The sequence below is a fragment of the Erythranthe guttata genome, chromosome 2, assembly GCF_056151865.1.
Source record: "Erythranthe guttata isolate IM_541 chromosome 2, IM_541, whole genome shotgun sequence".
Lineage (NCBI taxonomy): Eukaryota > Viridiplantae > Streptophyta > Magnoliopsida > Lamiales > Phrymaceae > Erythranthe > Erythranthe guttata.
The window spans coordinates 16499124-16524576 of record NC_142534.1 but is presented as its reverse complement, the minus strand read 5'-3'; the positions used below and the strand labels follow the sequence as shown (position 1 = coordinate 16524576).

Genomic DNA, 25453 nt, shown 5'->3' with positions numbered 1-25453 from the left:
AGATCTCATTTTCCATCGTATACAATGAATTTCCAATTTTATTTTATTTTCATTGGAGTTATTAAGAAACTATATAATTAAATATTTGGTCATAAAATTTGTAATGCAAAATTTTATAGTGTGTAAAATGAATAAACTGAAAATAAAACCAATACATGAGATTTCGGTAAATTATAACAACCTTAAGTTACAGAAGTAAAGTATGTTAAGCAATTAGTCACACAATGAATGCATTTTGAGCAAATTACAACAAAAAAGAAAAAAAAAAGGACACCAGCAAACCCATTTTAGGCACGTTTTTTCTACAGTCAATCAAAACAGCTAAACTGAATATAAAGGCTCGCTCTCTCATCACCGACAAATTTTCTTTTAGAAAGTCGTAAACTTTGAAAGAGATTTTTTTTCTAAAATCGAGAGCAACCGATCATGTTCTCTTCAAGAGATACCCCAATAGGATGCCTATCAAGCCAACGACGATAACGTACATGAACGGGATTCCCCCACTGCTTCTGTTGCTTTGACGCCTCAACAGTTCCTGTACAAACATTTATAAGCAAATCAATAATAATAATAATAATAATAATAAATTGACTTCGACTTAAATGATTCCAATAGAAATCACTTACGTTTGGCAAGTGAAAAATCAATAGAGTTGCAATTGAAGCACATGTAATGGGGAATCCGAAGATTAGGAAAAAACTAAAAATGGGTTTTCAAATAGTGCAACGATTTCAAATGTTTTCGTTCCATTGTAATTTAGGCAGAGCGGAAAGATTTTGCATAGAAAATAAAAACTAATGCATTATGAAACTTTCACATTCATGAATTCAATGTCGCATAAGCTTTTAGTTTCATAGATAAGCCTTTTGACTTTTGAGGCTCTACTGTCGGCATGCTAAACTGTACTCTAAAGCCTCGTTTGGTTCCGAAGATAAGACTAGAGAACCAATTGGATAACTGGACACCAATAAGCCGTGATTAGAGCTCATTTTCCAGAATTGCAGCCCAGCCCCGAATTTTATTACACTAACCAAACATCAAATAAGACCTAATTATTTAATTAATCATGGCTTGTCTTACCAAACCAACCAAACAGGGCTAAATCTTTTTTTGAAGCTGGGATTTATGATAATGGTAGGCTATGAAGCATTTATGTGCATGTGATGAGATGATAGTATGGTTTGTGGGCTGTTGCTAAAACTGCGAAATTACTCTTAGAAGAAGGTGATTTTGACAAACTAAAAGGGAACCAAAAATAGAAAACGAATTATTACCAGTTCTCCCTGAAGCTTGTTATTTTGCTGAATAGCAGAACGTTTCTCCTCAGCCAGCCTAGAAATCAGGGCCTTAACCTACAATTAAAACCAAAACAAAAAAAATATTATAAAACATTCGAAAATAACAGCTTCCGTAGTCATCAAAAGAATTGAGAACCACTTATACCAAAATTCCAAGATAATATTTTCCACATATGAGCTCGAGTACGTAGAAAGTGAATAATGGATAAAATCAAAACATACAATTCTAATATATATGTATCGTGTCCACTTCCATTTTTAACCTTTTTTTGTGTTTCTTTAACTAAAATGCATAAAAAAATTGGTTGCATTCACCACGAAGGATATAAATTCTCCAAAATCATATAATACTATTTTCCGCAATTTCATGTAGATGGATCAAAAGTTGAAGAGCTTCACCGAAGTTCGGGGACCTAATATAGATTTTACGAATCGATAATATGAATTGACATGAGTAAAGAATTCAGTCGGAAGGGGAAGCTTTAAGATTCAGTTTCAATAATCAAGAGTGAAAAACGATCCGACAGACTTTTCCCTTCAAATAACTAAAAACTGCTGATTTTTGGATAAGGAAGAGGACCAGATTGCAACAGAAAGTTTCGACCAGATCACCATAACTATGTGACACAATGTCATCCTGACCACACTACTGAAATAGATGGCAATAGTATACATGACTTCTCCTATAACTCAGGAATGCAACTAATGTCGGAACTCCACTTATCAAAGACTAGTCAAGTAAGTAGGATGCACTAGTAAATTTGCCAATATTTCAGAGATTCAACCAATCTTCCAGATTCATTTTCAAGCATAAACTATAAAGCATAAACTACCAATGTGGGTGTGTGGGTGTTTGTGTGTATATGAATGGTAACGATCTACCCGGTGTATTTCACCTGGTATAGCATAGTATAAACCCCTCAAAATTTATTGCACTTTCCTAGTATTGGAAGGAAAGATAATCGTAGTCTAGATAAAAGAATTAAAATTCTCCAAATTACACCTAAGAAAACATTGGAAGTTAGCCAGAGCCCACACAAGTTAGAATCAACCTTTAAGTCAAGAAGAATGAAATATGGACAACAAAAATTGATCAAATTGAATGAAAAAGAAAGACAACAAAGTTTAGAAATATAACCTCGGGGGTGCTTTCCTGTGGCTCAACAAATCCTTTCGACATCTGAAGTCATAAAAGAAAAGGAATGATCATAATCTTTTCATTTTTTATTTAAATGTACAGCTAATGGTTAGAGCTAGCACATCCTCCTGTTCAAGTTAAAATCCCAATACTCACAATGTTGAAATCAAAAGTCTGATTTACAGTCCCATTGTCTGAAACAGAGGCCCTGGGCGAGGAGCCTTCCTCTGATCCCTCTCGCACCGGTGAAGGTGGTTGTGGTGGTGGTACATAGGTAACTCTCAACTTGCATTCATCAACTTGATTCCCAGATTCTTTGTTGAACTGAAAGACAGACCATTAGTGTAAAAACTGTCATTTTTTTTACTGAAACCTAACATCCTAATTAAACTATACAATAATTGAGCTAAAGAATCGTATACCATTTCAGCAGTAATATCCTTTGCAGCAATTCCAGGGGTTACAACTACGCTCTGGAGGAGAAATTTGTCCCTGCATTGCAAATCCGGTGGAGCCTCCTTTTGGGCTTGCATTGTCACTTAACGAACAAACAACTTATAAATTCAGTAACTAGTCATCTTTTTTCAACCTTAATTTGATGAATAATGAAAAATTAGATAAATATCTATACATATATAACAAGAGAGATACCTATAACATCACAAGAGGAGTGAGGAACCACGACTCCAGTGTTCGGCCTCACGCAATACTTCTTTGGATTGGTAGTTTTCACCTGGATTTTCCAATAAAAAAAATCAAACGGAGAAGGTGAAAAACAGAAATTCTCAATTTTTTTTTTATTTTTTTTGGTTTTGCATACATTTTCTGAATGAAGAAACCTGATTTCTAAAACAAACGTTATACCTTAAACGCAACGGTATCGTCCGATTTGTTGGTCAACTGCATGGAACATGAGATCTGCTTCTTCAATTCGACTTTTGTATAGCATAAAAAGAAAAAAAAAATTAATAAGAAACATCAAACAAGAAAAAAATCTAAAACACGGATCTAAGAGACTGGAATTAAATCAGCATCATTTCTACTTTGCCTCAAAACTGGAATCTTCCAGAAGTAATCACTGAACAGAAAAATAAAATCGGACCACACACAACGCAAAAATCACAATCAATACAATAAATTACATGCGAATTGAAGTTCGACGGGATCGATTTGAAGGAGGTCTCCGTTGCTCATTTCTGAACGTATCGCCGATCTATCCGCCGGATAATTGAGTATATGGCGTATTCCGACGGCGTCAGAGCGTTTTCCCGGCGGCTGAGATTGACTTAAATCACGATTCTAAACCGGAAAGCGAAGCTGATTTGAGAGGGGAAAAGGAAGAAGAGAGATCTGGGGTTTTCGAATTTTGGATAATTTCTCTACGCTTTTTCTCAATTTACAGACAGAAAATAGAGTATAAATAAATTAATTAATTAATAAATAAATAAATAATGGTGAAGAAGGAAAGTGGTGGCTCTAGTAAAAATGGCAAATCTTATTTTTAAGTTGTACAATGCAGTAAAACCAAGGTTGTAAAAGGCGGTAATCGGGTCCGAGTCGGTCAGGCACCGACTCACGATTAATCGGTGCGGCGGTGATTAATCGGTGATAAATCGGAAATAAATCAGTTTTTAAAATTTAATATAATATATTTCTAAATATTATTTATAAATACTCCAAACATATATAAAAAGATATTTAAACATAGTTATATCTCCATCATGTATATATCTTAATAACATAATAAAAGTTTAATAATTATAATTAGATCATAATACATAAATATCCTTATATAATATAAATGAAAAAGCAAAATTTTTGAATTAACATTTATTTAGTTCTTTAACAATAATAATTAACATAAACAAAATAAGGCATAAAACCATATTTTATTTTATTAAAATCCAACTTTTATTTTGAATTAAAAAAAAAAACGATTTTTAACCAATTTTTGACCGGTTTTTAACCGATTTTTGACCCGCCTTAAAGGTTTGACCGCCTCAGAACCGCCTCGGACCGCCTCAGACCGCCTAAAACCGCCTCACAGGCAAAAAACCGATTTTTCAAACCTTTACACTAAAATCGTAAAGGTTTTGGACCGCCTCGGCCGAGTCGGCCGATTAATCGGCCGCCTCGGCCGATTTTTAGAACACTGAGTAAAACTAAATAACTAAAAATAACATCTAAGTATTAAACAATTTCATGTATGTTAAAAAGTCGAAAAATTCGGAAATTATATTTTCAAAAATTGAAATGAAAAAATATGTTATAACTCGATTTTTTTTTTCAAATTTAAATCTGCATAATTCGTAAAATTTATATATTTTTATTCACTTCAAATAAATGATACTATTGATATTAGTAACCTAACTTTTGACAAAAAATAAATGAATTTTGAAATTGTTTTGAAAAAAAAAATTGGATTGGAAAATTGAAACCTCATTTATTCCAATTTTGATTTACCAGAAATGGAAAAACCAAAAATCGAAGCGAAGAATTGCAAGAACGTTACCCATGGTATTGAAATAATCACTATCATCACCTACGTCACATTGAAATAATGTTGCATTTTGAAGTTCCAAAGTTCAAATATTTTTTTGTTACACTTTGAATGGTAAAAATATATTCAATTATCAAAAAAAAAAAAAAGAATGGTAAAAATATATAATAATAATATAAAAAATAATTATAATTTATACTTTACAGACAATGGCCGCACACAATGTAGACCCCTAATTGTGACCTTTTCAATTAATGCAACTACAATTCCAAATAAACGCATCACCGTATCCATGTTAATGAAAGTCCATCTTGTGATAAATTACAAATTATTATTACAACAAAAATAAATGACAAAAATAAATTAATGGAAGTACATTGAATAAATTTAAACTTAATTACTCGACATAATTGGAAAATTAAACAAATATCGAAATGCTATGTCAAGGAACCATATATATATATATATATATATATATATATATATATATATATATATATATATATATATATATATATTGTTAGAATCCGAGAGGATTCTATTTCGGTTTTTCAACACATGTGCGAAAAACGTGTATAAAAACTAGGGAAGTTTCCTTAGTTCTTTAAACTCTTATTTTGTCATTAATTTATTTAATTGCCTAAGTATTTTATTAACAAGGAATTTATTTGACTAAGACTTTCCTTGTTTACATAACTCCTTGTTCCTTACGTGAAGATTATATCTAACCTAATGGGCTCTAATTTTGTAGGGCTCTACTAATTCACCTAAGGAAGTATAAGAAGGGCAGCATCAACGTTTTTATATGTTGTCCCTTTTATTTTGAGAGAAAAACTATTTTCTGCTCTTACGTTGCTGCTCCAGGTTTTGCTTCTTTCACCGAAAAGAAGATCGATTCTTCGGGAGGAGAACTCAGAAGATCTCGGGAGGAGGTCGACCCGCCGACTGAGAGACTCAGCGTTGAAGGAATTTCAACCGTGCGGATCAAGGGACGTGCTGCAAAGTGAAGCTTGTTAATTCAGCGTAGTATACAAGAACGGCGTCGACAAAGAGGGAATCTTTGCATTTCGATTAAGTCCTATTATTGTATTCGTAAAACTAAAGATTAGTAAATTTCATTTGCAGGTCCCCGTGGATGTAGGGTACAATTGTATCCGAACCACTTTAAAATTTGTGTCTTTTTATTACTGTTTCATTAACTGTTGCAACTCTTCGTAAAACAGTAAAACGGTATTTAAAACTGAATCTGGAATTCATCGGATACAAATATATAATTAAGTTGCACGAAATAATTCTAACATATATATATATATATATATATATATATATATATATATATATATATATATATATATATATATATATATATATATATTAAATAAGAGAATGTTGAAATGACGGTTTTGCTTTTCATTTAATTAAAAATCAAAAAGGAAAAAGAAGAAAAAAGATAGCGAAATTAAAAAAAAATGAAAAAGAAAAAGAAAAGGTTTTTAAATTTTTAATTTTTATTTGATTGTTAATTGTTACATAATAAAACACGTGGGCCATTTGTAGAGTATGCTATAATCGTTTGTTATAGGCCCTTATTGTTGATGGTAGTGATTAGGCCCAATACATTATTGAGTCCACAAAGTTGAGTCTAGATTGAACGAGTTGAATACAAATCAAGCTTGAGTAATTAAGTTGATTTTTAATTAATATTAGTAAAGAAAATGATGACTTTCATTTTTTATTGAAAAATATTTACTAAGTTTGATTTGTGACGATAATGAACGGCTTCTGAGATTCTATACCTGGTGAAATACCACATGCAGTTTAAAATCGTAGATTTCATAAATAACCACCCACTTAGTATGTGAAAACCAAAAAAACCCTTTTATATTGTTATTATTTATAAGTAAGGGTTCCAATAAATTTTTAAATATAATAAAAAAAGGGTACCAATAAACCCTTTTATATTATTGTTTATTGTTTATAAGTAAGGGTTCCAATAAATTTTTAAATATAATAAAAAAAAATCCAGATTATGACCAGAGATATGTAGGGTTAGCATATGATTAACTCATAAATCAGAATGCACGATCCTTGTCATTTTAAAATATCGACTGTCAATTGTCGTTTAATTTGTCATTTCTTATTTCATATTAATAGAAAATTGATTGTCATGCCGCTTTGACAAATCTAATCTTCAAGGTTAATTATTATAATATATAATGGTTTTGGATTTCATTATAAAATGAATTAAATGTTTCATGATGCAATATGCATGATAGATAAGATGCCATTATACCCCTAAAGTATGGTCAAATTACGAAAACCTCTTATTGTTTGGGTAATTGCAACCACCACCCTCAATTACAAAACTTCTTATATGTCCAGCCTTGTGGTTTCAAATTTAGTGAAATCTTCTAGATTATATGAAATATGGAATATTCATAATTTTGTACCCGTTTTATCCCGTTTAAGATCCACATTTTGAAGCAATATAATCATAAAATGTGTTTTTTTGGCTTGTAAAAAATCAGACTGTGGTGCATAAAAAACTGTAATTTTGCACAAATCGAGTACAGTCTAGAGAACATTCCACGGAATCTTGAAGATTATGTTGAATCCTACCCATAAGGGTGGAAGTGTAAGAAGATTCATAGTTGAAGGATAGACGTAGTTATCCAAACAAAAGGGGTTGGGGTTGTTTCATAATTTTCCCATACCTTAGGGTGTGGTTGTAATTTACCCTATTAGTATTATATTAGATCTTTGGTTTAATTACGTTAACGTGTAAGAGAAAGTTCTTTATAGGGGTTTTTTCTTTTCTTAAAATCTTAAAATAATGTAGTTTATTAACTGTATGAATTGGAGTACGATCCTTTCATTATTTTAAAATATAATTCTAGTCATCACTCGTGAGTTTATATTGGCCATATTGTCTCTTCGGCTTTTTTCTGGGCAGTCCGCTCCTAAATACTTAACGCGTATTCTATAATAAGTTGATTTAATTATACTATGATTTATACCTTCATATTTAATTAATATGTATATATATAGCTAAATGCACTGAAGTCGTCTACACATCCAATGTAGCTACATCCAATATAATAATAGTATTCAATTATCTGAATACCCAAATCATCTCTATAAAAATAAAAAAAACATCCAAGCATCAGATTATCAATTCATCCAGAAAAAAAAAAAAAAAGAAGAAGAAGAAGAAGAAGAAGAATAAATCAAATTATCTTGGCCTGCATGAAAAATACGCACGGAACGCGATCTGCCGTAGACCCACCTAATGCCCAATCTCAAAGGTATACGCCACGCCTCTCTTTTGAGCGACGTGTTTGAATTGTGAAAAAAATAGTTTTTTTTTTTTTTTTTTTTTTGTATGTTTATAATTGAATCTAGTTTATGTAGTGAGGAGGAGGAGGCAAGGCGAACACCAATGCTCATGTACGTGATGACATACATGTTTCCTAGTATTACGACAGGACTTGTCATATTGAAATATCACGACAATCCGGACAGAGTATTTGTGGACAACGTTGTACCATTGTGGTGTTTTATTGCGTCTACTGTCGTTTATTGGCTAATAGCAGAAGCAATGAAGAAATTAACGCTAATAAAATCCGACGGTAATTGGTTTCTTGTGTTGCACTTAGCTGCTTTGGCTTCGGGTCTTCTTTCAGTGTTGTCTCAGATTTCATTGATCTTTCTTACGTACCCGGATTCTGTCGTGCCTCTTCTAATTTGGATACCTATGCCTGTCATATTCGTGACGTGGCCTATATCTCATTACATGTATTATAAGTTTATTTGCCCGGGAATCGTTACTATTGCACACAAAATTCGATGTCACGATAAAACAGAGCAGCAACTATCTTCCCTGGTGTAAACCAAATTGATTTGTTGTAGTTATATTTGATATGTACTCTGTTTGTTATAAGTGATGATTTTTTTTTTGAGGGATATAAGTGATGATATATGTTAATTGTATTTTGAAATTGTGATTAATTTTTTAAAATACGAAAAAACCCTTCAATTTTTCATAATTACATCCACCCTTGCAATTTGTAAATTTCTTATGTTAGCATCCTTTTGTAGGTATTGGATGTAAGAAATTTATTAACTGCATGGGGTTGTATGTAATTTCTCAAACACAAGGGCTATGTTTGGATGCATTTTTGGTTTGTTTTCATTGTGTCCCCAAAACAAAATGGGATTTATTACACTTTTCGAATCATTATCTCAAAACAATTTCAAAAGTTTCTCTCTTCTTTAGACATGATGTGACTGCTACAGTAAAATGATTTGACTGCTACAGTAAAAAATGTCTTCACTAAAAAACAAATAAACATCACTTCATCTTTCAATTTTTTTCTTCACAAATACATTTTTCTAACATCTTTAAACATGATTTGACTGCTACATTGTATTTTGTATCCTTCCAAAATACAAACAAACATTACTTTCATTCTCAAATTATCCCCCCAAAACATATTTTCTCAAAATGAAATCAAAATAAGATCCAAAACGCTTCCAAACATTGCCAAGGTTTTTTTTTTCTTTTTCTAATTACACTTTACATCAGGGAGGTGGTTGTAATTTATTCTTAACTTTTTTGGGGGGTAAATTACGACCACCTCCCTAAGGTAAAGTGTACTTATGAAAAAACCCATTATTTTTGAGAAATTACATCCAACCCCCCGTACTTTGTAAATTTCTACATACACCCCTACAAATGAGCGTTAATGCAAGAAATCTACAAATTGCACGGGTAGATGTACCTCGGGGGTTATTGTAATTTACCCTTTTTTTTGTTTAAATTTGTCAATGCTAGTAATGTATAGGGGCATATTTGTATTAAATAAAAGTATGATCTTAAATGATATCGAACGTTTGAGGCATATGGACGGTGTGTTTTGTCAAATCTAGTTTGAGCATTATACGTCCGTATCGAACGTTCGTTAAGAGAGTTGGTGTCGGACATTTGTTATTAGAGCAAATATCGAAAAAAAATAATTTAAACTTTCCATTTATAACATGTTTCGAAGCATCCTTTGGAGTCACTATTTGAGCACTTTACGCGTATCAAGTGGACGACGACATTATTTCGGGCCGTTTGCTTTCTCCATAATCCGAATTCTTTCTCAAAATTAAATTATTGAATGCACAATACAAGGCTCATTTGTTAGGAGTATTATAAATTAAGTGGATTAAATTGTCACATATCTAATTAAACAAGTGAAATATCCAAATAATTAAAATTCTTAATCAGGGAATTTGTATAGGAGAAAGAAGTTGCAAGGATTGAATAACATCAAAATCAGGCAAGTCTAGTGGCGGCAACGAAAAATGGCTGTACGTCGAGCTTCCCCTTCTCATCTCCTCCATCGTCATCAGAGCCGCCACCGTGTTCTTGAATATCCCTTCCCCGGGAGCCGTCCTCTCTCCTTGGAATATTCCGGTACCGGAATATTCCGGCGGTGGAAACACCGATTCTATAGTGGTTTCGCATTCCTTCACGAGCTTTGAGATCAAGTCGGTCGTGAAGAACGGTTGTTCCAAGACTTTTTGGATGAACGGTAACCGTAAAACTCCACCGGTTCTTTTGTCGTGCTTCTTCACTATCTTAGCCAACCCTGAAAATCATCGAAAAAATTAGTTTATAAATATATATATTTAGAGATGATGAATTTGATTTTTAAACTAATTAAAAAAATTAAGTACCTGTGTAATTGATATTGCTGTAGTTCATAAGGAGAACCATTTCACCATGGAAGTTGACTATTTCTTTTCTGATCTTTGCCATCTCATCTTTGAAATCAAGATCTGACGGCTGAGATCCATTTGGCCCCCAAGTATCAACAGCTTTCTGTATTCTCTGTGGTAATTCCTGCATTAAGGGTTTCGTGTTTATTTTTTTTCATCAATTAATGAATTATCAATTTTTTTTAATGATTAGAAGAAGTGGTATTAATTGTTTGAAGCTCCATTTGATCGGTGAAAGAATGTTAGGATTAATTAAATAATTGGATTTCATTTGATATTGACCGGTCCAATAATATTTCGGCCCGACCCACATTGATTGCGAAAGGAGCTCTTCTGTTGGTTTATTGGTCAAATTGGGTAATAATTAACATCCCTAATCCAATTATACAATTAGATTTTCATATAAGATTGTATAATATTATCTTAGTATCCAAATGATACCTTTTTTTTATTCGTAATGAAAATATTGAAATGATTTAAATATTATTATTATTATTAGGGTAAATTACAACCATCCGTGATGTATGGTCAAATTACAAAAAAAACCCTTCTGTTTGGATAATTACATATATATCTTCTCAACTGTGAATCTTCTTAAATATCCACACTTATGGTGTCAAATTCAACATAATCAGCTAGATTTCGTGAAATGTTCTTTAGTTTGAACTCATTTTGTGCAAAAATACAGTTTGTGATATACTAAAATCTGATATATACGAGCCAAAAAACACATTTTATGATCATCTTGCTTCACAATGTGGAGCTCAAATTGCATAAAACAAGTACAAATTGAGAATATTCCATATAATATAAAAGATTCTACTAAATTTGAATCCGCAAGGGTGGACGTGTAGAAATATTTATAATTGAGAGGTAATTGTATTTATCTAAACAAGAGGGGATCTTTCGTAATATAAACATACCTCAGGGGTGGTTGTAATTTACCCTTATTTTTAACTTAAGGGAATTATAAAACCTATTTAAAGAAAAAAAAAACGAAAATAGAAAGACTAACTAATTTAAATTACCTTGTGGCGAATAACGAAGTCCTCTTCTTGCTCCATAAAAAAGGAATTAAATTTGTCGATCTCATTGTTCAACAAGTACATAAACTCCGCCTCCGCCTTCCCGTACTCCGACGGCGATCCGCTCATTTTCGCCGGCGCCGACGTAATCAACCGGAGTAGCTTCTTCAACTCCTTGTACGACAGATACTTATCTCGCCAATCTGGTAAACTCTGTTCTATTTGCTGCTTCAATCTCTTCCCAAACTTCATCGATCAAATTTTCTCTCTCTTGCCCTCTCTCTCTCTCTCTAGATATATATGTGTGTATATGTATGTAAAGGCTGTAATCAGCAAATCAGGAGAAGTAAAAAAAGTTTAAAAAAAATGTGAGAAATGTGTGTGTTAGTGTGTGTGAATTTGGGGGATTTATTAGTAAAAAAAAAGGATGGAATATTTGGAGAGCATATGCTTGGGGGTGATGACGTGGCGGTTAGAAAAGGTATAAAAAAGGAGAGTTGAAGAGTGAGAATTCCTCAGCATATTCTTTGTTACTACAGTCATACTTATGAGTTATGACCAAAGGGGGGCCAATTAATTACTTTTTTGGGGGGGATTAATTAATTAATCACAATCAGCACCTTATTTTTTCACCTACTTGCAGACTAATAATATGCAAATTCAATATATTAACATGTAAAAAATAAATTCACTCTTCTTTTTTTCCTGTTAATTGTACGTAATTCCATACTATTCGCTCGATTTTTTTTGTTGGTAAGTTCGATATTTACGCACAATAATGGAGTCATTTTATATAAATTTAGGAGTGGAGTCATTTTATATAAATTTAGGATGTTATTACTATGTTAATATTTAAAAGTAACAATCATTCTCTGCTTATAATATAACATTGTTTTTCGTGGTTGGAAGACCATAGTCCTGATAGTGCTATGCTGGATCAATGTAACTTGTAATTGATGTAATTAAATTATCAAGACAAAGATTAAAACAATTGAGTATATTTTAAATAAGTGGTTATTAGTTACATGTGAGGATTAGTAAAATAACAATTTATGAAATTGGAATTAGGATTTGGGAGGGAATTATTCCAAGGAATCTTCTTAGAATCTCCCATGGGAATGGAAAATAACTAAATATAGATAGAAGACTTCAAATGTGGGAATGTGTTCTTTAAGATGGGGACCCCACCTGTGTGGTTATTTATTTATTATTCCATTAATTTAAAATTAAAGTCTACCTACATATATTCAAGGGTAAATTACAATCACCCCTAGGTATGGTTAAATTATGAAAAATTTCATCTTGTTTGAATAATTACAACCATCCCTTAACTATGAGTTTTCTTACACGTCCACCCTTATGATGTCAAATTTAATATAATCTTTTAGATTCCGTCGAATGTTCTCTAGTTTGTACTCGTTTTGTGCAAAAATGCAGTTTCTGATGCACCACAATATGATATTTACAAGCCATTAAACACATCTTATGATCATCTTGTTTCAAAATATGGAGCTCTAATGGGTAAAATGGGTACAAATTGGAGAATATTCCACATAATCTAGAAGATCCCACTAAATTTGACACCGCAAGGGTGGACGTGCAAGACCATTCATAGTTGAGGTGTGTGGTTGTAACTACCCGAATAAGAGGGGTTGTTTCATAATTTGACCATACCTCAGGGGTTGGTTGTAATTTACCCAACATTGAAAACTTCAACCCCAGAAATAAAACCCTACTAAACGACGCCGTTTTAATCATCAAGATATTTAGCTCACGTTATCCGAAATTGTCTCCCAGCCAGAAATTATCAAATTAATTCAGACAAGCTAAAACCTCAGCTAAAACCCTTACTCCCCCTCCATTGTTGGCCATGCTCCAGCAAAAATGGCTGTCTCAGCGAAAACCCCACCAATTTCTCTCAATCCCGACCACCCAAATCCCCATTTTTCGAAAAGCCCAAATCTCAAAACCCAGAATTATTCCCAAACCATCTCCAAGAACAATCAATTCTCTCTCAAGAAGAGGCACCACAATTCTCTCTCTAACTCCACTTCCTCCTTCACCGCGGACCCGAACTCGTACTTGACTCAGCTCTGCGTTCAGAACGAGCTGAACCAAGCTATAAATTTCCTGACCTCCATAGGAAAAGAGCCTCAAATTGATATAGAGGAAGAAACCTTTGTGTACTTGGTGAGGCTGTGCGAATTCAAGAGGGCGTCTGAAGAAGGTTCGTTAATCTACTCCATGGTGTCGAAGTTGATTACCCACTTGAGTTTAAGGCTTGGGAACGCGCTCCTGAGCATGTTCGTGCGGTTGGGCAATTTGAGCGATGCATGGTACGTGTTTGGTAAAATGAATGAGAGAGATTTGTTTTCTTGGAATGTTCTGATTGGTGGGTACGCGAAGAAGGGGTTTCTAGACGAGTCGGTTGAGCTTTACGGTCGGATGTTGTGGCTTGGTGGGGTTGGAATTCGGCCCGATGTGTATACTTTTCCCTGCGTGTTGAGAGCTTGTGGTGGGTTGAGCAATTGGGAGTGGGGAAGGGAGATTCATGCCCATGTGTTGAGATTCGGGTTCGATTCCGATGTTGATGTTCTGAATTCACTGATCACTATGTATGTCAAGTGTGGGGATCTCTCGGGCGCCAGGAAGGCGTTCGACGGAATGTCTAGGAGAGATACAATCTCATGGAATGCGATGATTTCTGGCTATTTCGAGAATGGGGAGTGTTTGGAAGGTTTGCGCTTGTTCTTTTCCATGATGGAATCTTCCTTTCATCCCGATTTGATGACAATGACTAGCCTGATTTCAGCGTGTGAAGACTTTGGCGATCAAAGACTCGGAATTGCCGTTCATGGGTATGCTGCAAAGACAGAATACAGAGTTGAAGAGTCGGTTGGAAACTCGTTGATCCAAATGTATTCAAGTTTCGGAAAGTGGAACGAAGCAGAAAAAGTCTTTGCAAGAATCGAGTCTAAAGATGTGGTATCTTGGACATCAATGATTTCTGGTTATAGCAATAATGGATTGTCCGAAAAGGCAATCGAAACTTATAAAACAATGGAGATAGAAGGTGTGGAGCCCGATGAAGTCACTGTTGCCAGTGTTTTATCCGCCTGTGCTTCTACTGGTTCACTAGATATAGGCGTAAAGCTCCACGAGTTTTCCAAAAGAACCGGTCTAATCGGTTATCTGCTCGTTGCGAATGTTCTTATCGACTTCTACTCCAAGTGTAAATGCATAGACAAGGCTTTGGATGTCTTCCATCAGATTCCGGACAAAAACGTAATATCTTGGACAACGATTATTCTCGGTCTTCGCATCAATAACCGATGCTTCGAATCATTAATCTATTTCAGGCAGATGAAAGTCACTCTAAACCCTAACGACGTCACCTTAATATCTGTCCTTTCTGCATGTGCGAGGGTAGGGGCATTAATGTGTGGAAAAGAAATCCATGCACACGTACTGAGGAGTGGATTAGGGTTCGATGGATTTCTACCGAACGCACTTCTTGATTTGTACGTGAGGTGTGGTAGAATGGGGCCCGCAATGAATCAATTCAAGACACAGAAACGGGATATCGCCTCCTGGAATATTCTCCTCACGGGTCATGCTCAGAGGGGGCAGGGTGCTCTGGCAACAGATTTGTTTCGTGCGATGATGATGTCAGAGGTAAGACCGGACGAGATCACGTTCGTGGCTTTACTATGTGCATGCAGCAGATCCGGTATGGTGAGCGAAGGGCTAACGTATTTCAACAGCATGGAAACAGAATATTCCGTTTCTCGGAATCTGAAGCATTACGCTTGTGTAGTGGATTTGCTAGGGCGTGCTGGAGAATTAGACGAGGCGTATGATTTTATACAGAGAATGCCTACCAAACCAGATGCAGCTATATGGGGAGCTTTGTTAAATGCATGCAGAATTCATAGAAACGTTGAACTCGGTGAAGTGGCTGCTAAGAATATTTTCGGAATGGATAATATGAGTGCAGGTTATTATATTCTGCTGTGCGATCTTTATTCAGACAGTGGGAAATGGGATGAAGTTGCGAAGTTGAGGAAAATGATGCGAGAAATGGGGTTGACTATCGACCCTGGTTGTAGTTGGGTTGAAGTTAAGGGAAAAATACACGCGTTTCTTTGTGGGGATGATTCTCACCCGCAAATACGAGAAATTTCGGGTATTTTGGAGGGATTTTACGAGAGAATGAAGGTGGAAGGTTATGTTGGTGTAGAGAATGAAGTTGAGGCTTCGAAAGCGGATGTTTTTTGTGGGCATAGTGAGAGATCGGCCGTTGCTTTTGGGTTGATAAATTCTTCACCCGGGATGCCTATTTGGGTGACGAAGAATTTGTATATGTGTGAGAACTGTCATAATACGATGAAGTTTATTTCAAAGGCTGTAAGAAGAGAGATTTCTGTTAGAGATACGGAGCATTTTCACCTTTTTAAGGATGGGAGCTGCTCTTGTGGAGATGAGGGCTATTTCGAGAAGGAGATAACTTGACCACACGAACAAAACTCTTTACGTACGAGGTGTACTATGTTTCAGCAGAATTTTCGAACACACGGAAGCTCAGATTGTTGATTTGCTTGTAAGAGTAGAAAGGGTGGATGCATGTAAATACGGAAGATGTTTCGGACAAACTTCTTGCCAAATGATGTGTTTCCTTCTTCCTTGCGGTGAGTGTTCGTCTACTGTAAAATGTTTTGTAGTAACAGAATTGATTGAAATGATATATATACATACATAACTTCTTGCTTTCTCCTATTTATACACACACTGACACACTGTTTTCTGTGCAAAAGTTGACACGAGGCATAAAAAAACTTTTCGTATTTGAAAAACCGAATATTGTACACATAATTTATCAAAACAACAAGCTGTTATTAAATACATATTTCACAACCAATGTATCAAACAAACGAATAACAAATTTCACACCGTTATTTATCTAGGAGACCACGTCTCTCAACAAATCACACACACACATACACCAGCCAACCTTAAATCCTAACTGCTTTCTTAATGGTCTTGATTGATGATTTAATGAAGCTGTTTCTTGCTGCATGGACATCATCATTATTATTATCGTCGAGTACCAAGGGTTTTTTTCTCATGCAGTCAACTCTCTTCTTCATGCCTTCCAATAACAGAGATGGAGAAGAAGGGATTCGTCGGAACATTCTAGCACTTTCCGACCTCCGAAGTTCCCTCTCCTTGCCACTTTTCTCCTTTCTCGCACTCCCAACGGGGCTACTTATTCTGGCATTCTCTTTACCAATGGTAACCGATTCCTTCCCTTTTAATTTTTCCTGCACGATCTTGTACGGAGGGTTCTTAAATGGAGTGTTCTCGTTTTCTCTGTCTGAATTCGACTTCTCAGCTTCCACTTCATCAACACTTCCTTTTGTGTACTTCTCTTTCACAGTCTCTGTTTCTTGAGCTTTCGAAGCTTTGATCTCTCTATGTGGATGATTCAGTTTTGTCGGGCCCTTTTCGTCGCTGATTTGAGTAATGAAATCGGAATCTTCATGCGTATTATCATTATCGAGCAGAAATTGCATCCATTTCTCTATATTCCCTTTCCCACGTATCTTTCTGCTCTCTTCGTCGTCTTTCTCTTCGTCTGATTCATGAGGAAACGGGAATTGGATGTTGAATATTCTCCCCCCGTCTTCAATCTCCAAATTCTCTAGCCTTTCTTCAACGACGTACTTGTTATCCTCTCTGACAACCGCGTCTTTGTTTCGAGTCGTTTTTTCGTCTCCTCCAAGTTCTGCTGAAGAAGCTATCTGCTCCTCCTCCAAGAACCTTCTCAGTTCCTTGTGCAAAGGGGCAGCATGATTAGACTTCATTTCTGGCAAACACAGAGTAGCCTTCTTCAAAACATCATCGTTTTCGGGCGAAAACCGAGCAACCACAGTATCTTCTCTCTCTACTTTAATGACATCATCATCATCGATTCTTGATCTTTTTCTTGCATGCTCCCATTCAGGCCTTATCTGCCTCTCTATCTCATCTCTCTGTTTGTACTTCCTATGAAGCTCTCTCTCCGCAGAATCGCAAATTGCCTTTTGTGCTTCCAGCCTAGCCAATAGCGCACCGGCTGCTGCTTGGTTCAGCCTCACTTGTTCTTTGTAGACTACACTTCTGTAATAAGAAAATCCAGTTAAACATTAAGGTTTTTATTAATATATTTTATTTTAGTTTTAATTTATTTGAATGATCTTTCTTACTGGTGCATGGCATCTCTGATCATCTTCTCAAGCATTGTCCTGTAAGAACACTGGGACTCTGCTAATTTTCGGCACTTCTCTGCCCTCCTCCGTTTCTTGGTCAGCACCAACTCCAGTTCTTGGATCGAAACTTTTTCTTCCTCTGTCCTCTGCTGCAAATCACGTGCTTCATTGTCTAATCTCTGTATTTCTGCATTCATTTTTGCTGTTTCTTCTCTCTGTTTTAATGAATCTCTCGCCATGGCAATTGCTTGATATGGGTTCGTCACCATCATTGCGTTTTCGTTCTCGTTCGAAAATTGCTTCACTTTCTTCGCAGCTGCCACGCACAAATCAAATAAAAGGCATTATAAAGAATCCCCAACTGTTTAAAAGTTTTAAAGATTCTTGAATTTTTTTAGTGTGGGTTTGTTTTTTTTACTTTTTGGGGTAAGTTACAAAAAAACCCATGAACTAAGGTTTAATTACCATAAAGCCCCTCAAGTATTCATAATTACCAAAAACCCTAAATAAAAGTAAAAAATCATAAATTACCAAACAAACCCTAAATAGAAGTAAAAATCATAAATTTCCAAAAATTTGTGTGGTTTTTTTTTACTTTATGGGGTAAATTACAAAACCCCCCCCTAAACTAAGGTCTAATTACCAAAAAACCCCTAAAGTATTCATAATTACCAAAAAACCTATATAAAAGTAAAAAATCATAAATTACCAAACAAACCCTAAATAAGAGTAAAAAATCATAAATTACCAAAAAACCCTAAATAAAAGTAAAAAAAAAACATAAATTACCAAACATCCTTGAGGTATGTATGTTCAACAAACTTCAGGGGGTTTTGGTAATTATGGATACTTGAAGGCTTTTTTTTGGAAATTGACCTTAGTTCAGCGGTTTTCCTGTAATTTACATTTCTTCTATTTGCTTATTATTACTAACCTATAATGGGGGTAATTATGGATACTTGAAGGCTTTTTTTTGGAAATTGACCTTAGTTCAGCGATTTTCCTGTAATTTACATTTCTTCTATTTGCTTATTATTACTAACCTATAATGGGGGTGCTCGATTTAGGCCGTCGGTTGAAATCCAACGATTTCAACGGGGCATCGAATGATTCTCGTCGAGACACAACAACAGCAGCAGGAGCTAAGCCCAATTTACTTTTCGATTCCAAGAAATGTTGGGGGAAAACATGCGAGTCTACGGTCTGCGAATTATTCAGTTCTTCACTTTCACCATCGGAAAATAACCACGAAAACGCCCTTCGCCTGAGAATACGAAACAGGTTAAATGGCGAATTCTGAAAATATCAGTAACTTAATATTAATTTAACCAACCTGAAGTCGGAATTGGACGAAGCGAAAATGGACAAGAACTGGTTGATGGATATGCCGAGTTGTAAATCCCACCAAGGTATGAGAAACTCTAGCTTGTTATGCTTTCTTTTGCAGACTTGCCATTGCAATATTCTCAGGTTGCTTAGAACAGTCAATCCTCCTCCTTTAATTTCAAAAATAAAAAATAAAAAATAAAAATAAATAAATAAAATTCTACTTTCTGAAAAACAGATATAAATAAAAGACGAAAATTACTTGAGCAAGGAAACCAATGATCAATGTCCCATGCAAGAGGAGAAGCAGCGTCAGCATGATAGTACAGAACATTGCCATACGGATCCACACGAATTATTTCCGGATCGAAACCCGCATTCCTGGAATTTTTTCATAAAATTGTAAGATATAAATTACACAAAAAAATAAATATTAGTAAATTGAATTGCTTGTATTTATTTATTTCTATTTACCCCAGATGATTGAGCTGTTTCCATAGGAGATTCAGAAAGATCTTGGGCTTGGTTGTGGGTTTTGCCCTCGAGTCAATTATCGGAAACATATCGTCTAATTCCTTTGCTCTTGAATCCTGCAAAAAACATTTGTTAAAAAAAATCCATCCTTAAACAACAATTATCAGAAGAAATATTTGAGCTGCTGCTAGAGTTGTAATAAATAGTGCTAATATATCCGTACTTTAGCTCATGAAGTAAAAAAATAGGGGTTTAGAAAATTGAATGATCTGTAAATGAAAGTCCAATTCTTTCAAATGAAATTCATAAAAATTAAGAAGAATTATCACTCTGAAAGAGGTACGCAATTTTTCACCGTCGAATTCACCATTTCCTCCCAAATTACAAGTCTCTACGTTCAAACCCTCACTGAAACTAAGCATACTTCAAAACGACAATTCAATAAACTGAAAACGACAATCTCCAATTTCCTCAACAAAATTAGGGCTTTTCCCCCCAATCCGATCTAAGTAACATAAACATCAGGCGAAAAATTATTACCTCTTGCGGCACCAAAGCATAAGGAGTGAAAGCGAAAGGCGGGCCATGGCTGAAGGGCCCGAAACCCTTGTCTCGACATAGCTTCGCGTAGGCCCTCGGGTAGCCATGGCTTTCGCTCACCGCCATTTCTTCGTCTGTAAACGCCACATCATTCGACATCTCGAAAACAAAAACCCTACGAATTGAAGAAGGAATCAATCGATCGGAGAAAATTGAGGTGAAGAAGACACAGGAAAAACAGAGTGTGAGTGTGAGAGAAAAGTGGAGCGGGGGTTTTGGTTTTGACGACGATATGAGTTAACGGTCGTTTCCGATTTTTTATTAAAAATAATTTATTTATTTTTGTTTTTGTTTTTGTTTTTGTTTTTTTTTTTTTTTTTTATTAATTAAAAATGTTTGTTAGTGTAACGGCTATATGCGGATGACCCACTCACTCACTCACCCACAGCTCACCATCCATAAATTGCAATGAGTTCTCATTAAAAGCTTGTTCACGCGAAAAGACTAGTTTGCCCTTGAACACTGGTGATTAATTATTGGGTGTTGTATTAAGAGTTTTGGGGTAAAAGGGGGAATTTTTATGGTGAGAATTTATTTCCAAGTAAGATGGTTTGAAACTAAATTAAGAAAGGTAAGATAATAATGATGTGTTTGTTTGAATATGGAATAAAAAATGGTAGTCATAAAAAGTTTGAATAAATAGCCTTTTTAATTTTTGGCACCAAGTCTATTAAATATATTTAATTGGATAATGGTCCCCCTTGTTAACCAAGATAAATTGTGAAAAAAATAGTTGGTCCTTTATTTTTATATTTTTATAATTTTATTACGAAAAAATTCCCTCATTCAGTAGGTAAATTTGACAATGTAAGGTGAACGTGTAAGACAATACATAACTGAGGAGATGGTTGTAATTATCCAAACATGAATATTTTTTTTTCTTCGTAATTTAACCTTACTTTAGAAGGGGTGACTTAATTTGCCCCTTTTATTTATGAAAACATTAAAATCGTTAATGTAATTTTGAATTTTGAGACATCAATTTGAGGTGGGTGCAACTTTTATAAGGTATATATATTTTGCATTAAATTTATTTATATTCTTTTTTCTTATTTTTTTAATTAAATTTTATTCAATTGTGTGAAAACGGTAGCACTTAATAGGAGGTCATAAAAGAATATCGAATTTGCTTTATTTGATGACATAAAAAAATGCATTTTGATGGCATATATGAATCTCAATGAATATCGGCGTTAATATTTCCAATTAATTAGACCAAATATTTGAGATCAGACTTATTAATACTACATTTTATTTAAGTTACGAAAACCCCCTCTTGTTTGGGTAATTATAACTACCCTTTAACTATATATTGTCTTGCGAAAATATTCATTTTTCGTAAATTTGATAACGTAGAGATGATAGTAATTACCCGAACAAAAGGGGTTTTTTCGTAATTTGATCTGACCTTAGGGGTTCATAATTTTCACAATTTTTAACAATTGATCTTTGAAAATATCAAATAATTTAAAAATAGTTATTCATTTTTTTGGGCTGGAAAAGAGTAAATGGATAAATTTAAAAGAAACGGTAAATGAGTCACGTAAATTGCAAATTGGGCTGGGCTTGAAAACCTAAATATGTTGGTTTAGCTGAGGCAAAAAAACCCAATAAATTATTAAAGATTAGGCCCAAGTCTGATTTGCAGGTCTAATGAATAATCAATAATTCAAATTATTACAAAATAAAAATTATAATATATAGTTTAGAGCATGAATGAAAAAGTAAAGATAAATAGTGCATCTCCATAATGCAAGTTAACCAACCCACAACTAAATTGGTCTTCTCTTTAGCTGTTCACCATTATTATTTAGAGTTGCTAAGCTAACCTCTAATATTTTTGTTGGTTTGTATAATTGAATATTGAGCATCATTAATGTTAGGTTAAATTTGTTGCAATAACATGTTTTTATAGTTAGGTAAATTAGAATTAAGGCAAAATTACGGCCAACCCCTGAAGTCAGGTCAAATTACGAAAAAAATCCTTATGTTCAGCTAATTACAACTAATCCCGTAATTATGTATTGTCTTACACGTCCACCCTTATGGTGTCAAATTTACCTATTAAAAGAGGATTTTTTTTCGTAATTTTACCAACACATGAGAGGATTTTTTTCGTAATTTGACATTATCCCAGGGGCGACCGTCATTTACTCTACAAGTTTTGAATTAACATTTATCTAAAATTTGAAAAAAAAAACATGTTCATTATTACATCTTTTAATTCATTAGGTAATGATTTCATGATACATTATATTACAATAATTATGTAGTCTTCTTCCTTTTCACAATTAATTAATTACCTGGAAAATCTTTATGGGTCAAATGGTGCCTTCACACCAAATAATTGAAATCTAATTCTATAGAAATAATTGACACTACTAGCTAGGTAAGTTGATTTTTCCATTTTATTACTCAAATTTGGTGCAATAATATATATATATGGATACTGCAATTGACCTAATAATTATATCAGTATATAAGATTATATTTTTCCTAGTCATCCATATATAGGTAATCTAGTGATGGTCAACTAGGTGCAGAAAGTTGGTCAATTTATATTTATATTACATAATAAAAGGAACTAGATTTTTATATGATTTTATTCCAGACAATATTAGCAACACACTAAATTAAAGCCCTACAATTATTTGAAAATTAAAATAAAATAATAAAGTCATACAAAAAATATTAAAAAAATGGATCACTAATATAATATAATGATGCTGATGCCACTATCAGTGGACTTCATTAGAACCTCCAAATACCATTGGCTATTAATTTTCAATAAAATAAAATTCCTGGTCTAACATAAATGAAATAATTATGAACAGATGCATGTATGAAAAATGAAAATAGACTTTGGCTAAGTATTGAGGAAATATGTCTGAATAACTAAGTTTAATGTAAATTGTTGTCACTTTTATTAATAAGGAAAAAATAAAAATAAAAGAAGTTCGGGGTTGAGGGATAGACCAAATTAATTGTTTGACTCATTGTTTGTCTATATTATTTTCAAAGTCATAAGCATGCAAACTAAGGGTCTTCATATGTCATGGTGTGGAAAATTTTATTGACAGCAATTTTGTACTGGATAAACGTACACTAACGTATTATAGCTTGTAAATTATACGAGAGACGTAAATCACACTAAGCTGACTATATGTGACGAGTTCGATCTAGCTGGTGTTGAAAAAAATATTCAAACTTAAGTCAATTGACACGAACTCACTTGCTCCAATCGCTAGGGATATGTTATCGAGTACTTATTATACTTATCGATGGTGTACAAGAATGAGAGAAAATAACACTTGACCTTTAATTTAGTGTTTTTTTTATAACATACAATAGGGCAAATTACGGTCACTCCCTGAGGTATGGCTAAATTACGAAAATACCCTCTTGTTTGGGTAACCACAGTAACCCCCCTCCTTTTAAATATTTTTACATAAAATTTATGTAATTCGGTTATTTTCCGAACCAAATCGTATATTTAGTTTGGTAAATGGTATGAAATGTTGGCGTACCGAAATTTTGGTTCGATTTTATCGATTTAATATTCCTAAATTTACATCTCGAGAGGTTTTTTCGTAAAAATACATAGTTGAGGGGGTAACTGTAATTATCCAAACAAGAAAGAGGGTTTCGTAATTTGACCATAGCTCAGGGTGACCGTAGTTTGTCCTGTATAATATAACAGATCAAGAACCCAACAAATTACACAACGATAATTAAAAGGCCACCCAACCAAATTGCAGTCTAGCCCATAACCATTTTCACTTCTTCATATTTGTCTGTTCTACGATGATTCGATCAGCATTATCTCTCACACACACACACACATATATATACATACATTATATATATGTATGTATAATGGTATATTCTCCAACTTACTCTTATTGGCTGCTTTGAGTGCACTTTCTTTTAGTCCATATCTCTTCATGGCAAAAGCTAGTAAACTTGAAAAAGATCCCATAAAAATAAACATAAATAAAGAAAAAAAAATAGAGAAATATTAACCATATATATATATATATTTGGATCATGTAAACATGTAAATTCATTTTCAATTTCTATTTCCAATCTATATATGTAAATAATGAATCGGGCAATGTATGAACTTGAAGCCTTCACGTGTTTACTAGTCGTCCCCAAATTTTCATAACTACAATTTCGAAATTTTGTGGGACGTAACATTAATTGCAATTTCCTAACCATTTTATTCACGGGCATATGACACACGACTTTTAGAGAGCTTAGTGAGAACTTAGTTACGGAGATTGATCATCCACAGTGGAATACCTACTTATTTACAATTATCTGAATGTGATTATACGTGCGCGTGTGTGCGTGTGCATGAGTCGGTGTATGTGTTCGTGTGTGTCGTTATATGTATAATATCAAATTATTAAAACTCAACTAAAAACTTTTCTAGCCAAAAAATAAAAATATATAAAGAAAAAAGAAAAGAAATAAAAAATAAATAAAAAGAAAAAGAAAAAATAGAAGTCTTTTGAACCGATTTGAACGGAACGCCTAACAGGGTCACTCATGGCAAAGATAAAGTTGTTATCCCAAAAGGACAAATAAGTCCACCGAATCTTCCCGGCCCATTAACTTATATTATAATATAGGGTAAATTCCACTTTACCCCCTCGTACTCTGCCTGAGAGTCACTTTACCCCCTCGTACTCTCAATTTTATCGATTTACCCCCTTGTACTTGTACAATTTCCCATACAACCCTTTCCTTCAATTTTTGTCAATTTTGACTCTAACGGCATTTGGTCAACTCTGTAAATTACAAAATTGCCACTGCATATAACGCGTCGTTTCTCTTCCGTCAATATTATCATTTCTTCTTCTCCCACCACTTCCCCTTCCAAGATATCCCCAAATTGAACCCCTAACTTAGTAAAAATCAAGACCAAAAAATAGATCGATTCCACCCAGTGCAAAGAAAAAAATATAAGAATGTGTGAAACTTTCTCTTTTCTAATCTCGAGAGCCAAGATCGAAAAAATTCAATATTTACGTAAATATTTTGACTCTTGACCAAATGGTGTCAGAGTCAAA

The 25453-nt window shown here is 34.0% G+C and overlaps 4 protein-coding genes and 1 long non-coding RNA gene across 5 annotated transcripts; 2 read left to right on the top strand and 3 right to left on the bottom strand.

Moving 5' to 3' along the window:
* Nucleotides 1-143: 143 nt before the first annotated feature.
* LOC105963678 (vesicle-associated protein 1-2) lies at nt 144-3931 on the bottom strand. The gene is made up of 8 exons (XM_012988112.2): nt 3579-3931; nt 3301-3371; nt 3088-3169; nt 2859-2974; nt 2593-2760; nt 2437-2478; nt 1275-1352; nt 144-535 (listed from the first exon to the last, which is right to left on the bottom strand). The coding sequence occupies exons 1-8, from the start codon at nt 3628-3630 to the stop codon at nt 425-427; spliced, it is 720 nt and encodes a 239-aa protein (XP_012843566.1). The 5' UTR covers nt 3631-3931; the 3' UTR covers nt 144-424.
* A 4094-nt stretch (nt 3932-8025) lies between these two features.
* On the top strand, nt 8026-8904 carry LOC148772477 (uncharacterized). Its single transcript, XR_016030115.1, has 2 exons — nt 8026-8241; nt 8348-8904. It is a non-coding gene; the product is annotated as an uncharacterized LOC148772477 (long non-coding RNA).
* Nucleotides 8905-10135: 1231 nt separating this feature from the next.
* Nucleotides 10136-12110, bottom strand: SPX3 (SPX domain protein 3). The gene is made up of 3 exons (XM_012988108.2): nt 11731-12110; nt 10661-10826; nt 10136-10572 (listed from the first exon to the last, which is right to left on the bottom strand). Exons 1-3 carry the CDS (start codon nt 11977-11979, stop codon nt 10205-10207), a joined length of 783 nt encoding a protein of 260 aa, XP_012843562.2. The 5' UTR covers nt 11980-12110; the 3' UTR covers nt 10136-10204.
* A 1391-nt stretch (nt 12111-13501) lies between these two features.
* ECB2 (Tetratricopeptide repeat (TPR)-like superfamily protein) lies at nt 13502-17967 on the top strand. The gene is made up of 2 exons (XM_088813571.1): nt 13502-16415; nt 16858-17967. The coding sequence occupies exon 1, from the start codon at nt 13612-13614 to the stop codon at nt 16237-16239; it is 2628 nt and encodes an 875-aa protein (XP_088669697.1). The 5' UTR covers nt 13502-13611; the 3' UTR covers nt 16240-16415; nt 16858-17967.
* Nucleotides 16557-21015, bottom strand: LOC105963972 (trichohyalin). The gene is made up of 7 exons (XM_088813578.1): nt 20316-21015; nt 19776-19891; nt 19564-19682; nt 19309-19471; nt 19019-19239; nt 17973-18291; nt 16557-17886 (listed from the first exon to the last, which is right to left on the bottom strand). The coding sequence occupies exons 1-7, from the start codon at nt 20472-20474 to the stop codon at nt 16740-16742; spliced, it is 2244 nt and encodes a 747-aa protein (XP_088669704.1). The 5' UTR covers nt 20475-21015; the 3' UTR covers nt 16557-16739.
* Between the last annotated feature and the right edge of the window lie 4438 nt (nt 21016-25453).